The 16,795-nt window shown below is 45.3% G+C and overlaps 1 protein-coding gene across 2 annotated transcripts in view; it reads left to right on the top strand.

Moving 5' to 3' along the window:
- CD302 (CD302 molecule) overlaps positions 1-16,795 on the top strand; it is an 86,007-nt gene that overhangs the window by 35,146 nt on the left and 34,066 nt on the right. For both annotated transcript variants that reach the window (XM_029605583.1, XM_029605584.1), the window contains one exon: positions 10,338-10,460. In XM_029605583.1, the coding sequence (XP_029461443.1) occupies positions 10,338-10,460 (123 nt within the window). The remainder of the gene's footprint in view (positions 1-10,337; positions 10,461-16,795) is intronic.

Genomic DNA, 16,795 nt, shown 5'->3' with positions numbered 1-16,795 from the left:
GTCTTTCTTTACAGATCTCTTATACTATTTTGGTCACTTTCTCTGGACCGCTTCCATTCTGTCCTTTTTTCTTTTTGAGAGGAGGTCTGAACACAGTATTCCAGGTGAGTCCTCACCAAGGATCTGAACAATGTTATCACATCTTTTTTTCCTGGTTATGCCTCTTTCAGTGCAGCCCAGCATCCCTCTGGCCTTAGCCTTGTCACTTTGCTTTGCCATCTTCAGATCAGACCCTATCACCACGAAGTCTCCCAGTTTTTGCACATCAATCTGTTGCCCCCCAACACATACATCTTCGGATTGCCAAACCCCAAATGCATGACTTTGCACAGCGTAGCATTGAATCCCAGCTGCCAATCCTTCAAACATTTGTTCAGTTTTTCTAGGTCACTTCTCATTCTTTCTACTCCTTCAAGTTATGTATTTCATAGACGTAGTCCTCATTCTCTCTGATGCATTTCAGCCTTTCTACCTCCTCTCTCAGTTCTGCCATCTGTTATCTGAGGGAGTCAACCTGCAGCAACTTTCATACTGAACTGGGCCCCCTCTATCGATCAGGATTTCCATCTGGACAGCAGCAGTAGTAGTGCAAGTGGCAGCAGCTATGGCTGCTTTACAGCCATCCTTCAGTTGTTAGAGGCTATTGGTACCTGTTGAAAAATAAGAGCGACCTACCAAAGTCCCTACCTTTATCTCAGCTGTCCTGCAAGTAAAATCAGTTAACCTATGGAAGTTAACTTCCCACTCCACACTCTGAATCCCTTTTGGTAGTCCTGTTTTCTTGCTCACTTGTTGCTTTGAAGTGGTTTATCTTATCCTTACAGAATATCTATGATGTATTTAGTCTAATATGGCTTCATTTGAAGAATCTTGTTGCTTAAGGTAAAACAGACCAGCTAAAAGCAATCACCCCAGGATCCAACAAGATGTTATCAATAAAGCTCCCTCTGACATTAACTTAATTTTCTGTTCTGTTTGCAGATGACAAAAATTTGACCAAAATCACTTTTCCCTTCCTGGAACAAAGTATTTTCCCCAACCAATGACAAGTACTTCTTTCTAATCTGTATTCCTGTGATCTATAATAGACCAACTAATTAATTTTAATTTTACTCTCAATCAGTTATGGACTTTAAGGCCACTAATTGACTGTTATGCAAAATTTATTTACCAAACCCCTAAATGGACAGCACTTTATATACCAAGTTTAAGTGAGGGTGTATTTTGCACCTATATGTCCAAAGTGCTAGCTAGTTACTATTACATTTTTTTTGTAATATTCATTTCCTCCCTGCCCCTTAATTAGACTATCAGTGTAGATTTTGAGAAAAGATGAATGGGAAAAACAGACAAGGTCATTCCCAAACAGAATAATCAATCAAGCAAATCCCATAAGCAGAAAAATATCATTCAAAGCACAATCTCCTCTCAACAAACAATATTTTAGTTAATCAGTTTAGACAGACCTCACTCTTAGCAACTCTTGCTTCAGCAGCAATTCTCTCAGATAAAGTCACTCGTTCAATTCAGCTACCTCTCAGATTTGTTAGAATGTAACCACTCAATAGGGGTCTTAGAGATTTTCAGGGGAAAAGATCAGATCTTTCCTGGGGAAAGACAGAGCAGAGAATTTCCAGAAAGGTCTCTACTTAGCAGCTGATGAAAAGGTATGTCTGAAGAAGGTGAAGTGTGGAATTTAGAGTAGAAAACCTTTTTAGGGATCTGAGGTCTCTATATTCTAGGTCAGCTATATTGAGAAACAGTGGAACATTTTACACTGCAGAGCTAGTTTTCTGTTCTCTAAGTTATCTTAGAAAAGGTTTATTTTTAGCAAGGCTTTAGACAGTAGCTATAACATAGGGTTAGCAGTGCCTCTATTACAAAAAGAATTTGACACCCAGCATGATATGGTTGATGAAACCTAGAATGGATGAAAAAGGGGTGTTGCTTAAGGATTTGGACTTAGTTACATGAGGCAATAAGTAATTGGACCAACTGTATGATACCCAAAAGAATGATGCATTGATTGGTTATATGTTCTGCTAATGAAGAATTAGAAGATATTGGCCCCTTTAATAAAGACAATAAAAGATGAAGTGGGTTTTTTTTTTAGTAGAATAGTTATTAGTGGCTAGAGAATGAGAAATGGAAACTGACAGTTGCTCGTTAGAGATGTTTAAACTTATCAGGTCCTCCGGCAGCTGCGATTAGGCTGGGAGGTCTTTTTTTTTTTATCGTAAATCTGTGGCTAGCACTTATTAAACTCAATGATTCAATTACCAGCAGATCTGGTACATAAGTGCAAAATTGGAAAGTAATCTCAGGAATACCCATCCTAATACTCTTAGAGATTGGAGGAAACAGCCCAAGTGTCTTCTGGTGGTGGCAGAAAATGGTTTATCTGACATATCCAATTGCTACTGAAAGTAATATAGAGAGAAGAAGCAACATTTGTGAGTTAATAAATGCCTACTGTTCATGCTTTAAAGTGTTTGATTTAGGGCACAGACTAATCAAACTGAGGCAAGAGATCCCTCATAGGAGGCTTGTGAATAACATGAGAAGCTTGGGAGTCAGCACCAAAGTGGTGAGTGGATTACAAACTGGTTAACTGAGAGAAGACCGTGAGTAATAGTAAATGGAACCTACTCTGAAGAGAGAATGGTGTTACATGTAGTGGCACAGGGATCAGTTTTGGGACCAGTTTTGTTCAATATCTTTGTGAGTGACATTGCAGAAGGGATAGAAGGTAAAGTTTATCTATTTGCAGATGATACTAAGATCTGCAATAGAATGGACATGTTGAAGAAGGAATAGAGAATGAAAAGTGACTTAAAGCTTGAAGACTGGTCTAAGATCTGGTAGCTGGGCTTCAGTGCCAAGATGTGCAGTAATCCAAAAGAGCTGTACATGATGGGGGTGAAAGACTAATGTGCACGGACTTGGAGAGAGAACCAAGGGTGATTGCTTCGCTGCCTCCAGATTGCCAGACACTATGTGACAAAGCAATAGCTAAAGCCAGAAGAATGCTGGGCTGCATAGAGGAAGGAATAACCAGTAAGAAAAAAAGAAAAGGAGATTATAAATGTTCTTGTACAGGTCCCTTGGAAAGGCCTCACCTGGAGTACTGTATTCAGCTCTAGAGACTGTATCTCAAAAGGGACAGAGACAGGATAGAGGAGGTTCATAGAAGGGCAACCAAAATGGTGTGGGGTCTGTATCAGTAGACTTATGGGGAAAGAATGAAGGATATGAATATGTATACCCTTGAAGAAAGGAAGTGCCGGGAAGAAATGATACAGACCTTCAGATACCTGAAAGGTTTTAATGATGCACAAACTTCAAGCCACCAAATTAGCTTTCATAATTTTGACGCAATTGCAACATCACTCTGTTTCAAAGGCAGGGGTAAAAGAGGAATTGGATTGAGATGACGACAAATGCTGGGTCCTAATTTTTCTGGTCCAGGATACTGATATGCAGTCATTAGGGGAAAAAGCACGGAAAGCTTCTACAGCAAAATCCAAAAGCAAAATACATTCAAGCAGCATGGTTGAATTATCAAGGTTGCTCACCCCATAAAAATGTTGCTAGCAGTAGTTTTGTTATGGGTTTGACACATTGCAGGTAATCTGCACAGAGCAGCAGTTATTACTATAAGAAACTTGCTGGGCGCACTGGCTGGACCATTTGGTCTTTTTCTGCTGAAACCTATTGTTTGACCTTTGGTGTATTGGACTGCTGCCCCAATATACAGTTGTGCTAATAAGTTTACATAGCTCTGGCAGAATTTGTAAGATGTGCAGCATTTTAAGAAAATATGAGTGATCAGACAAACTAAGTCAGATTTAATTTGAAACACATTAAAAGTATTATGCATCACAAAATAGCACAATCAATGAATAAACCAGAGCAATAAGGGAAGGGAAATAATAAAATGGTCCTGTTCAAAAGTTTTTATTCCCTTGAATGTTTGGGCTGATAATATACACTCAAATTGACGGTCACAGGTTGAGATGGCAATGAAGGGTAGGTATCCATAGCTGTACTTCTTTGATTGTAATTAGCATCTGTGTATAAATAGTCAATGAGTTTCTTAGTTCTTGAGAAAGCCTTGTACATGTCATCTAGGGTTGCTCTGACTTTGATGGTTACTGAAGCATAGGGAAAGCAAAATAACTGTCAAAGGATATGCAAGCAAAAGTAGTTCAACTTTATAAATCAGGAAAAGGGTATAAAAAGATATCCAAAGATTTGAAAATGCCAATTGGAATTCTTCAAAATCTGATCAAGAAGTGGAAAATGATGGTGTTCTGTTAATACCAAGCAATTCCAAGAGAGATTTTAGACACATCTGCCAGGAAAATTTGTCAGGATGCAAAGAAAAACCCACAAACAACTTCTATTGAAATTCAGGCATCTCTGAAACAAAATGGTGTGGATTGGTGTGGATGTTTCAGTATACACAGTAGTCTGCATGGTAGAGTTACCAGATAAAAGCCATTGCCGCACCAACACCACAAAACAGCCCGTTTACTATATGCCAAACAGCAACTAGAGAAGCCTTAAGACTCATGGAACAAAATAATTTGGAGTTTTTAGACCAAAATTGAATTTTATAGTCACAACCATAAACGCTATGAAGAGATGCACACCATCCCTACCATGAAGCATGGAGGTGGATCTTTGCTGTTGGAGGGGGGGGGGGGGAGCTACAGCAGTACAGAGAATTTAGTCAAAATTGATGGCAGGATGAATGCAGCATCTTATCAGAAAATATTGGAGAAACATTTTCATTCATCAGCCAGGAAGCTGCACATGGGGCACACTTGGCCTTTGCAACCTGACAATGATCTGAAACATAAGCCCAAGTCGACCCCTTCAGTGGCTGCAGCAGAAGAGAGTGAAGGCTCTGGAATGGCCATCACAATCTCCTGTCCTCATCATTAAGCCAATTTGAGCAGAAATAAAACATGCAGTTCCGGCTAGACAACCAAAGAATTTACAGGATCTGGAAACTTTTTGCCAAGAGAAATGGGCAGCTTTACCACATGAGAAAATAAAGGGCCTCATTCACAACTATCACAAAAGACTGCAAGCCGTCATTGATGCAAAAGGGGGCAACACATATTAAGATCTAAGGGCATGCAAGCTTTTGAACAGGACCATTTTATTATTTCCCTTATTGCTATGGTTTAATGATTGTGCTATTCTGTGATGCATAAAAGTTTTAATCTGAAACATTAAAAATAAGACATGTTTTGTCTGATCACTCATGTTTTCTTAAAATGCTGCACATCTTACAAATTCTGCCAGGGGTATGTAAACTTATGAGCATAACTGTACCTGAAGAGCTTTAGGGAAGAAGCACTTTTTTGGTTTTTAGCTTGCTGTTCAAGCAGGATAGTGTGAACAGTACAGTGTCAGTACAGACTCCTCAGGAATGATCAGAGCTGCAGAAGGTACTAGTGAACATTGTTGAATTGCCCTTGTTTAAAATATTTTTGCACTTGTTTTAAATATACTAGAATGTACTGGAACTGTGACAAATTTTTAATACCACTAATTTAAGTAAAATTCTGTGGGTTTTTTGGTTGTTTTTTTTTTTTTTAACTGTAGTTAATGAAGAGTTAGCACCACTGATAAGCTGAAAGCTCCCATCATTGAAACCTGGAGATTGCATTGCCTTAAAAATTTACATAAACCTGGAAGCATTCAAACCCTGCTGCCAAAAGGAGGGTTGTACGGCCTCCAGCAGGCCCCAAGCCGAGCCGCAAGCCTTCGCCCCGAACCGCCCACGAAAAATGTCGCGGCGGTGACGTCAGAGGCGCGACCGGCGGGATATTTAAACCGCCGCTCTCCTCTCCAACCTCCTTTACCTTCCACGGGGCTCCAACGGTGAACTAGGCCTGCGCGATCGGCGCTGAAGCCCGTCGGGGTAAGGCCTCTTGTTCCGCTCACCCCGATCGGGCCCCCTCGCCGATCGCCGGCCTGTTTCTTCAGCTTCCACCTACCTGCAAGGCCACGAATCCCCACCTCCAGCCGGCCGAGATCGGAGCCGCGATTCGCCGCATCTAGCCGGCCTCGACTCGGACCAAGAGCCCTCGCCTCCAGCAGGCCCCAAGCCGAGCCGCAAGCCTTCGCCCCGAACCGCCCACGAAAAACGTCACGGCGGTGACGTCAGAGGCGCGACCGGCGGGATATTTAAACCACCACTCTCCCTGGCGTCGCGCGCACGAAGGAGCGTGACAAAGGGGCCTGCCCCTTTGTTTCGCCCCTTCGTGCGCGCGACGCCCGAGCTGCAGCACTCAATACCGCACTAGAACTCTGCTAGCATCCATCCAGCTCACGTCCTTCCAACTCTCATCCAGCAAGAGATCATCCTGCGCCCACTCAACAAACAAACGCCCACTCAACAGACAAGCGTCCTGCGCCCTCTCAACAAACAAGCGCCCACTCAACAGACAAGCGTCCTGCGCCCTCTCAACAAACAAGCGCCCAAAGCATCCTGCGCCCACTCAACAGACAAGCTTCCTGCGCCCACTCAACAGACAAGCGTCCTGCGCCCACTCAGACAAGCATCCAAAGCATCCTGCGCCCACTCAACAGACAAGCGCCCACTCAAGACAAGCGTCCTGCGCCCACTCAACAGACAAGCGTCCAAAGCATTCTGCGCCCACTCAACAGACAAGCGTCCTGCGCCCACTCAACAAACAAGCGCCCACTCAGACAAGCTTCCTGCGCCCACTCAACAATCAAGCGTCCAAAGCGTCCTGCGCCAAGCAACCAACCAACCTGTACTCATCCAGAGCCCTAACCAACTAATTATTTATCTCCTAATTCCAGGCTTTCCTCCCTTCTACCATCCGCCCACCCACTGCGCCAGCTATCCAACAACCCACAATGTCTCTAGTTCTTCCAATACCAATTTTACAACACCGCCTCCCATCTAAGAGAATATCTACCAGACGAGCCCTTCACAATAACTTAAAAACCCTCACCCCCATCTTGAATACACCTATCACCCAGCTTTTAGGCCTCTCCCTCTTCTCACTCTCTCTTTTCAATGCACAATCCCTAACAAAAAAATCCCTAATTTTCAATGATTACCTCACCAACGCCAAACCAGATATTTGCGCAGTAACCGAAACATGGCTTAAGCCCTCAGATACGGCTTTAATAAACCAATTACCTACACAGACCTATGATGTCTTCTCACTCCCGAGACTGAAAAAAAGAGGAGGTGGAATCCTTCTGGCCACCAAAAAAAGCCTTAACTTCTCCCAACATCCGTACAGCTCTAACTCAAAACTGGAAGTCGGCTTCTTTACCTCACAAAATCTTCAAATCCTTCTTGTCTATGCCCCCCCAGGGCTCCTAGAATCCGATGTCTCCCCCATTCTTGAAATCACCACCATGCTCATCAACTTGGATACTCCAGCAATCATCTTAGGTGATTTCAATCTGCACATAGACATTCCTTCTCCATCTAACAGCTGCGTAACCCTCCTCTCAGCCCTGTCTGCAATGGGATTCCAACAACTAGTCAACGAACCCACACACAAAGCGGGTCACACTCTGGACTTGATTTTCGTCAATAAAGGCATTACGACTACATCCAATCTGAAGAACAAAAAGGTTCCATGGTCAGACCACACTCTCATCTCTACCTCCTTCGCGCTGAAAGAATCCAACACTCCTAACATCCCCTCACCTTCATTCCACTACAAGAGGCGATGCTCCCTAGAAGACCTTAACACCCAGTTGGTCTCACAGCTCCCATTATTAGACTTCACCGACCCGAACACTGCCATTCGCTCCTGGAACAACATAACAGAAATATAGCTAATAAGCTCTGTCCTTCAACAACAAAAAAATCTCACACCAATGCTGTCAGCAGACAACCTTGGTTTACCATTGAACTCAGAAAACTAAAACAAAGTTTAAGAAAAAAAGAAGCAATCTGGCGTAAAACCCCTTGCGACTCCACTATCTCCTCATACAAATCTATTCTATACCAGTACAAATCCCTCACCTCAAAGTCAAAAAAAGACTATTATGCATCTAAGATTCACAACCTGGTCTTTGACGCCAAAGCCCTCTTCACTTATGTCTCCAGCCTCACCCAAGCCTTACCGCAAGAAATCCCCGGCAACATGGCTCAATCCAAAGCTGAAGAACTTGCTCAGTTTTTCCAAAATAAAATCACCAATCTCCTAACACAACTGCCTCCCGACACCGCCGCCCTCCAGACATATCAACAACCTGCCTACAAAAACATCAGCTTAAACACCTTTGAACCCATCTCTTCCATTGAGATACAAGCCATCCTGAAAAGAATGAAACCCTCGTCTCATCCTGCAGACCACATCCCCTCCAAACTACTTCTATCTATTCCAGACACAATAGCCACATCATTGACAAATATCATCAATTGCTCCCTAGCCCAAGGAACCTTCCCAGATGATCTCAAAATGGCCTCAATCTCACCGCTCCTAAAGAAACCTAACCTTGACCCGAAGGACCCCAACAACTTCCGCCCCATCGCTAACCTCCCATTCATTGCCAAGATCATGGAAAAACTAGTGAACTCTCAACTTTCAGATTTCATCGAAGACAACAATCTTCTCTTCACCCCACAACACGGCTTCCGAAAAAATCGAGGCACAGAATCCCTCCTCACCTCGTTGACAGACCTTATCTTATTGGGCCTCGACAAAGGAAACTCTTTCCTATTGATCTTATTAGACCTATCCGCAGCGTTTGACACGGTCAACCACGCCATCCTCCTAAACCAGCTGTCGTCCATAGGAATCAGCGGCACTGTCCTATCCTGGTTCAAAACCTTCCTCAACAACAGAGGCTACAAAGTTAGACTCCAAAACAAGGAATCTTCAAGATTTGACGCCGTCATAGGAGTCCCGCAAGGTTCTTCATTATCTCCGACTCTTTTCAATATTTACCTTCTTCCTCTCTGCCAACTTCTCACCGACCTCAATCTAAAGTATTTCCTATACGCAGATGATATTCAAATCATCATCCCCATCAAAGACACATACTCTAAAACTCTTGACTTCTGGGAATCATGCCACCTGAAAATCAAACAACTACTCAACAGCCTTCACCTCATCTTAAACTCCTCCAAGACAGAAATCCTACTCATCTCTCCTGAGAACAATAGCTCTAACTCTTCTCTTCCTACCAACCTACCTACCTCACAAGTTAGAGACTTAGGAGTGATAATAGACAACCGGCTAAACTTCAAAGCACATATCAACAAAACAACCAAAGACTGTTTCTATAAACTCCATGTCCTGAAAAGGATAAGACCTCTCTTCCATGCTCAAGACTTCAGAACGATCATCCAAGCAGTCATTTTCTCAAAATTAGACTATTGCAATTCCCTATTGCTAGGTCTGCCCTCATCCTATTCCAAACCATTACAGATGGTTCAAAATTCAGCAGCCCGACTACTAACAGGCGCAAAAAAGAGAGACCACATAACTCCCATCCTGAAAGAGCTACATTGGCTACCCGTATACTTCCGTATCATGTATAAAGCCATGTGTGTCATCTTCAAAACTATACATCAACGCATCTCCCTCGATCTTCAAATCCCCCTCCAAGCATACAATTCGACAAGACCTACCAGAGAAGTTTACAGAGGCGCCCTCCAAGTTCCTCCCACGAAAACGACCAGACACATTACCCTCAGAGATCGGGCCACCTCCACAGCTGGCCCTTCTCTATGGAATTCCATTCCTACAGATCTCAGACTAGAACCATGCCTCCTAACTTTTAGGAAAGGACTTAAGACTTGGTTATTCAAGCAAGCTTTCCCAGACACAATCTAATGACACAATCCAAGGACTCAATCCAAGGACTCCCCAAAACATTCAACCATTAACAATACCATTTGTACATAGTATTTAATTAATTTAATTTGTATTTTGTCTAACCAGTTATTCTTTCCTATCTCTTCCTTCTTCTCCAAGTTCTGTGACCCTTGTTAATTGTAACTGTTTCCTTCGATCACCACAGTTTTAGTTTGATGTATTTAATGCACCCCGTTTCATGTAAACCAGCAAGATATGTCCTCATGATTGCCGGTATATAAAAACCTTAAATAAATAAATAATCATTGTTTGTAGTATGAATGTGAACTTTTACAAAGATTTATAATCTGTCCTTTTAAATTGTAACAGTTGCAGCATGATGTGTGCATGTAAATTAAAATTGTGTTTAACAGTCTATGCTTCTGGAGCTATATATATATACCAGATACTGAAAATAAAAATTAATGTGACTTGATTTTTTTTTTTCCCACTAAAATGAAGTTTCAGGTGCTGACATCATTAGTATCAGTACTGAAGAAGAAAACAGATTCATAATGGAAACCCTTAAAGGGAAATGGCAAGGTTCTGAAGATATTTTACTGGGAATATTTTTCGACACAGATGGTAAGCATAGCCTACCTCGAATAGAGCATGTTAATAGAAAAGTGACTTGATGGTAGCAGTTCATTTCAGGTGGATGGTCAATTTCAATGCCTGAATTCCCAACTATGGGAAAAAATTGGCTGAGGGGGGGGGGGGGGGCAGGGAGGAGCTTTCATAAAATATTGTTACTGATTTAGTGGCACAAGGATTGAAAGCAGCAGTGGTATGTTTAGAACCCAGAGCTGTGAAAACTGGAGGCCTGGCTTACATCACTGCAGAACCTTGAGCAATTCACTTAAACTCCCTGCCCTCAAGTTTAGATTGTATTCTTTACTGGGATGGGAATCTTATATTCTTGTGGCATATTGTACAGTACTACATAATTTCCCTTATTTCATTAAGTTCCTTACTCAACAGGCCCCATTGTACTTGAATATGATCTTACACACAGTTTCTGCCCTCAGTACTATTTGCTGCTTCCTACTTTGCTTTGATAGAATTGTAGGTAATAAGGGATAATAAAACCATAAATATACTTGTAAACAAATAAGAGCAATATTCTATCTTGTCTTGGTTCTAGCATTTTATATGGCAAAATTCTCAACTTTGCTCCCTTCATATACACACACCCCAAAAAGCATTCCAAGTTTGAAAGCTAAAAATAGCAAATGTTGCTTACCTGTAATAGGTGTTATCACAGGACAGCAGGATGTTAGTCCTCACATATGGGTGACATCAGGATGGAGCCCAATCATGGAAAACTTCTGTCAAAGTTTCCAGAACTTTGACTGGCCCCTACTGGGCATGCCCAGCATGGCACTAACCCTGCAGCCAGCAGGGGACCCCCTTCAGTCTTATTTTATAGCTACAGGCAGTGCCGAAAAAATAAAACAACAAAGTGTTACGAACCCAACACCGCGGGGCGGCGTGCGGGTTCGTGAGGACTAACATCCTGCTGTCCTGTGAGAACACCTGTTACAGGTAAGCATCATTTGCTTTCTCACAGGACAAGCAGGATGGTAGTCCTCACATATGGGTGAGTACCGAGCTGAGGATGTCCGAACATGCACCAAATGTACCCAACTGCGTGCAACAGGCACAACAACTGGGTTGGAATTTGGTAGAGGGCATCCTGAACCCCACCGGGTAGGTGGAAGGGTGTTGGTACGTCACGTTGGAAACAGGTTACACAGGACAGATTGGCCGAAGATGGAATCTTGTCTTCCGGCTTTGTCCAAGCAATAGTGGGCTGCGAAGGTGTGAAGTGAGCTCCAAGTGGCAGCCCTGCAAATATCAGGAAGTGGCACCGATCGTAGGTGTGCTACTGAAGTCGCCATGGCCCTCACAGAGTGTGCTGTAACACGGTCGTGAAAAGGAATGCCTGCTTGCTGATAGCAAAAAGATATGCAGTCCGCCAACCAGGAGGAGAGAGTCTGCTTACCCACAGGCTGCCCTAATTTGGGATGGAAGGAGACGAATAGCTGAGTGCTCTTCCTGTGGGCAACTGTATGGTCTAGGTAGAACGCTAGAGCCAGTTTACAGTCTATGGTATGCAGAGCCTGTTCTCCTGGATTGGATGGCGCCTGGGAAAGAAGGTAGGTAGTATGATGGATTGATTAATGTGAAACTCCAAAACTACCTTAGGTAAGAATTTAGGGTGAGTGCGGAGTACCGCCCGGTCCTGCAGGAGTTTAGTGTAAGGCGGATAGGTAACTAGGGCCTGTAATTCACTAACCCTGCGAGCTGAAGTGATAGCTAGAAGGAAAATCACCTTCCATGTGAGATATTTTAGGTCACAGGAGTGAAGAGGCTCAAATGGAGGTTTCATGAGCCGACCAAGAACCAGATTAAGGTCCCAAGAAGGGGCCGGAGGCCGCAAGGGTGGCTTGATATGAAGCAAGTCTTTAAGAAAACGTGTTAAGAGGGGTTGTACCGATATAGGGGCATCCCCGACACCTTTATGGAAGGCGGCTACCGCACTGACATGCATTCTGATTGAGGAAGTCTTTAGACCGGATTCCAATAAATGCCAGAGATAATCCAAAAATCTCGGGATTGGACAGGAAAAGGGATCAAGGGACTGTTAAGAACACCATGATGTATACCTTTTCCATTTATAGGAATAAGACTTTCTTGTGGAAGGCTTCCGTGAAGCAATGAGGACACGAGAAACCGAATCTGAAAGGTTAAGTGGCTGAAGAATTAACCTTTCAACATCCATGCCGTCAGGGACAAGGCCTGAAGATTGGGATGGCGTAGACATCCGTCGTTCTGAGTGATCAGGAGCGGGTCTTTTTCCAAGGGAATGTGCCTGCGGATGGAGAGATCCTGGAGTATTGGAACCACACTTGGCGTGGCCAGTGAGTTGCTATCAGGATCATGGTTCCCTTGTCCTGTCGGGGCTTCACGAGAGTCTTTGAGAGAAGAGGATGTGGAGGGAATGCATAAAGCAGCCCGGCTGCACAGGAGGGGGAGAATGAATCTCTGGGCTGAGAGCGCTCGCTCCGAATGAGGGAGCAGTAATTGTCTACTTTGTGGTTCTGAGGGGACGCAAAGAGGTCTATTTGGGGATATCCCCATTGCTGGAAGAGAGAGGTCGCTACTGAGGGATTGAGCGACCACTCGTGTGGTTGGAAGACACGACTCAGTTTGTCCGCCAAGAGATTGTCCACTCCCATCAAGTAGGTGGCCCTGAGGTATATTGAGTGGGAGAGCGCTTCCACCCAAATCTGAGCGATCTCCTGACAGAGGAGGAAGGAGCCTGTGCCTCCCTGCTTGTTTATGTACCACATGGGCACCTGGTTGTCCATCTAAATCAGGATGACGTGATTTGATAGGTAATCCTGAAAAGCTCTGAGAGCATATCACATTGCTCAAAGCTCCAGGAAATTTATCTGGTGTTTGGATTCCTCTTGAGTCCAAGATCCTTGTGTCTGTAGATCGTTTACATGAGCTCCCCAGCCGAGGTTGGAAGCATCGGTGGTGAGAATGAGTTGAGGATCTGGTAGATGAAAAGGCAGTCCCTGGAGGAGATTGTTGTGATCTTTCCACCAGGCGAGAGACAGACGGAGTGCGTCGGTGATGTGGACAATGGTTGAGAGAGGCTGAATCGCTTGAGTCCATTGTGACCGTAGAGTCCAGTGCATGACTCTCATGGCCAGGCGGGCCATTGGAGTGAGATGGACTGAGGACGCCATGTGTCCGAGAAGGACAAGGAATTGCCGAGCAGTTGCTGTGTACTGAGACTTCAACTGGTGAGTGAGAGACACGAGGGTTTGTACTCATTGTTGAGGTAGGAAGGCTTTTGCCTGTAAGGTGTCCAAGTCTGCCCCAATGAAAGACAAGGTTTGAGATGGGACTAAATAGGATTTCTCGTAATTGACGAGAAATCCTAGAGAGATTAGAGTGTGTAGGGTCAAATCCAGGGACGATTGAGCTGCTTGCTGGGTTGGGGCCCTGATTAACCAGTCGTCTAGATAGGGGTAGACGTGAACACCTCCTTTCCTGAGGAAGGCTGCAACAACTACGAGACATTTGGTAAAGACTCGTGGTGCCGATGCTAGGCCGAATGGAAGCACCCGGTATTGATAGTGCTTTGGGCCTACTAAGAACCGGAGGTACTTGCGATGAGCTAGAGATATCGCAATGTGGGTGTATGTGTCCTGGAGGTCTAGAGAGCAGAGCCAGTCTCCTCTTTGTAGAAGGGAGCCCAAGGTTACCATTTTGAACTTTTCCCGCTGGAGGTACTTGGCACGTAGGTCCAGAATTGGACGAAGGCCCCCAGATTTTTTGGGAATCAAAAAGTACCGGGAATAGAACCCTAGGCCTTGTTGCGAAAGAGGAACGGGTTCTATTGCTCTTAACTGGAGAAGAAGGGAAACCTCCTGCTCCAGAAGGACAGAGTGGTCGGCTAGTCTCCATGCTTGTAGCGGTGGGGAGTCCTGTGGGACAGCAAGAAAATTCAGATGGTAACCCTGAGCAATGATTGCCAGCACCCATTGATCGGTTGTGATTGTTTGCCACATTCCATGAAAGTGGCATAGTCGACCTCTCACCGGTATGCTTGGCAAAGGAATTAGGCTGCTGCTCTCCAAGTGAAAGTCAAAAGCCTGAAGCAGGCCCCGGCTGGGGAGCTGCGTGTGACTTTTGCTTGCGAGGCTGGGATTTATGATAAGTCCTCGTCACTCGGGTCCTTGTCGGTGGAGGAGAGTACTTCCTTGGCAGGAAGAATGACTTCTTAGGGTCCTTCTTGGAGGGCTGTCTAGACGGGAAGTCAGAAGGAATCAATGAGAGCTGTTTGAGGGTCTCATGGTGATCCTTCAACTCAGCCACTATTTGCTGAATCTGTTCACTGAATAGATTGTCACCAATACAGGGCAGGTCGGAGAGCCTGTCTTGTACTTCTGGGCGAAGGTCCGAGGACTTGAGCCAGGCCCAACGCCGTGCCGAAATGGCAGTTGCAGACACTCTAGTGGAGGTGTCGAAGATATCGTAAGCTGTTCTTATTTCATGCTTTCCTGCTTCAAAGCCCTTATTGACAAGGGTTTGAAGATGTTCTTGGAATTGGTCAGGCAGGGTTTCAGAGAAGTCCTGTATTTGCTTAAAGATGACCCTATTGTATTGGGTCATGTACAGCTGGTAAGAAGCAATTCTAGAGATGAGCATGGCCCCTTGGAACACTCGTCGACCAATATTGTCTAGGAACTTGTGTTCCTTGACAGGAGGGGTAGAGGAGTGTGGCTTCGTTCTTTTCGCTTTCTTCTGAGCTGACTCTACCACAACTGAGTGGTGGTCAAGCTGAGACTTTTGAATACCCGGGGCTAACTGTACTAGATAAGTAGTGTCAGCTTTCCTGTGTACTGGGGCTATAGATCCAGGATTTTCCCAGTTCTTTTTGAGGAGGTCAAGAAGAACTTGATGAATGGGAATAGAGGTAATGACTTTGGGGGCATCCAGGAATTGGAGAAGCTCCATCATCTGGTGCCTATCATCTTGCTCTGTCTGAAGTTGAAAAGGGACCATCTCAGACACTTTCTACTTTCAGCGCTTTCTACTTTCAGCAGGAGAAGGAGGTGAAGGTAAATCATCGGTGTCTGTGGAGGTATCATCACCACAAGTGTCATAAGGATCAGAAGGCTGACCTGTAGGACAAGAGGGTAGTTGGATACCTGAAGGGCCCGGCTGAGGCTCCGAGAAAATCGAAGGAATTGCTGTGGGCACCGCGGACACCTTGGGGGGGGGCATCGGTGCCGGCATCGAAGGCATCGATGGCGCCGATGTGCGTATCACCCCTGTTGAGTGAATCGGTGGCGAGCGACAGCATGGCATCGATGGCTGAGGCACTACCCCCAAAGGAGGAATGCAGAACGGTGTTTCTCCTCCAGATGAAGCAGCCATCTGGGAGTGCATCGGAGACCCGGGAATCACCGGTGGAAGGGCAGTCATGAGCGCCTCCATCCGGGATAGCAGCGGTGCCAGTGCTGCTGGAATCGGGTTGGTGACAGGTTCCACTCTCGGTGCAGGAGGGACCTGGAGTCGTTGCATCGCTTTGTCGATGGCCTCCTGGACCAGCCGGTCCAGTTCTTCCCGGAGACTTGGGGCAATTAGCTCCAGCTCCGTGACGGAAGAGGGAGGCTGAGGCACAGTCGGAGGGACCACCTTTACAGGCAGAATCGCGACTCCCAAACCCCGATCAGGTGAGGGTGGCCTCGATGTCCTGGTCGCAGGAGTGGTCGATGCCGCTCCTGGACGGGGCTTCTTCAACGGTGGCTCGGACGGTGGCTCGGTTGATGATTTTGCTCCCTCGACGGTCCGAGACCTACGATGCCGATGGCGATGCTTCTCCCTACGATCCCCTCGATCTCGAGGGGGAGATACGGGAGTCGATCGCCGTGAAGACGTCAATGTAGGGCAGTCACCGGATGGTTGTCGATGGTGCGACTTTGGTGCCGGTTCCGAGGACGTCGATGCGATGGACGGCGTCGGGGTGTGAGCACGGAAGAGGAGTCCCATCTTCTCCATTCTGGCTTTGCGACCCTTAGGTGTCATGAGGGCACACTTGGTGCAAGTTAGGACATCATGCTCACGGCCTAAACACAAAACACAGACGCCATGAGGGTCTGTGATAGACATGGTGCAAGTACAGTCCGGGCACCGACGAAACCCCGACGCCATGGAAAAAATCGAGTCGCAGTACGGTCGACGGCCAGTAGGCCGCAAGGGCCAAACTAGACGGTAATCGACGAAAAGCTGTGAAAAAAAAACTTACAGGAGTACCGTGGTTGAGGAAAGTTAGAGGGGGGACCCCTGTGGGGCGAAGTATTTTAAATTAATTCTGTTAGGAAAAATTCCTGTCA

Source organism: Rhinatrema bivittatum, chromosome 6 (assembly GCF_901001135.1).
Source record: "Rhinatrema bivittatum chromosome 6, aRhiBiv1.1, whole genome shotgun sequence".
NCBI lineage: Eukaryota > Metazoa > Chordata > Amphibia > Gymnophiona > Rhinatrematidae > Rhinatrema > Rhinatrema bivittatum.
Note: the sequence above shows the minus strand (reverse complement) of the source record. Positions and strands in the feature narration are given on the sequence as shown.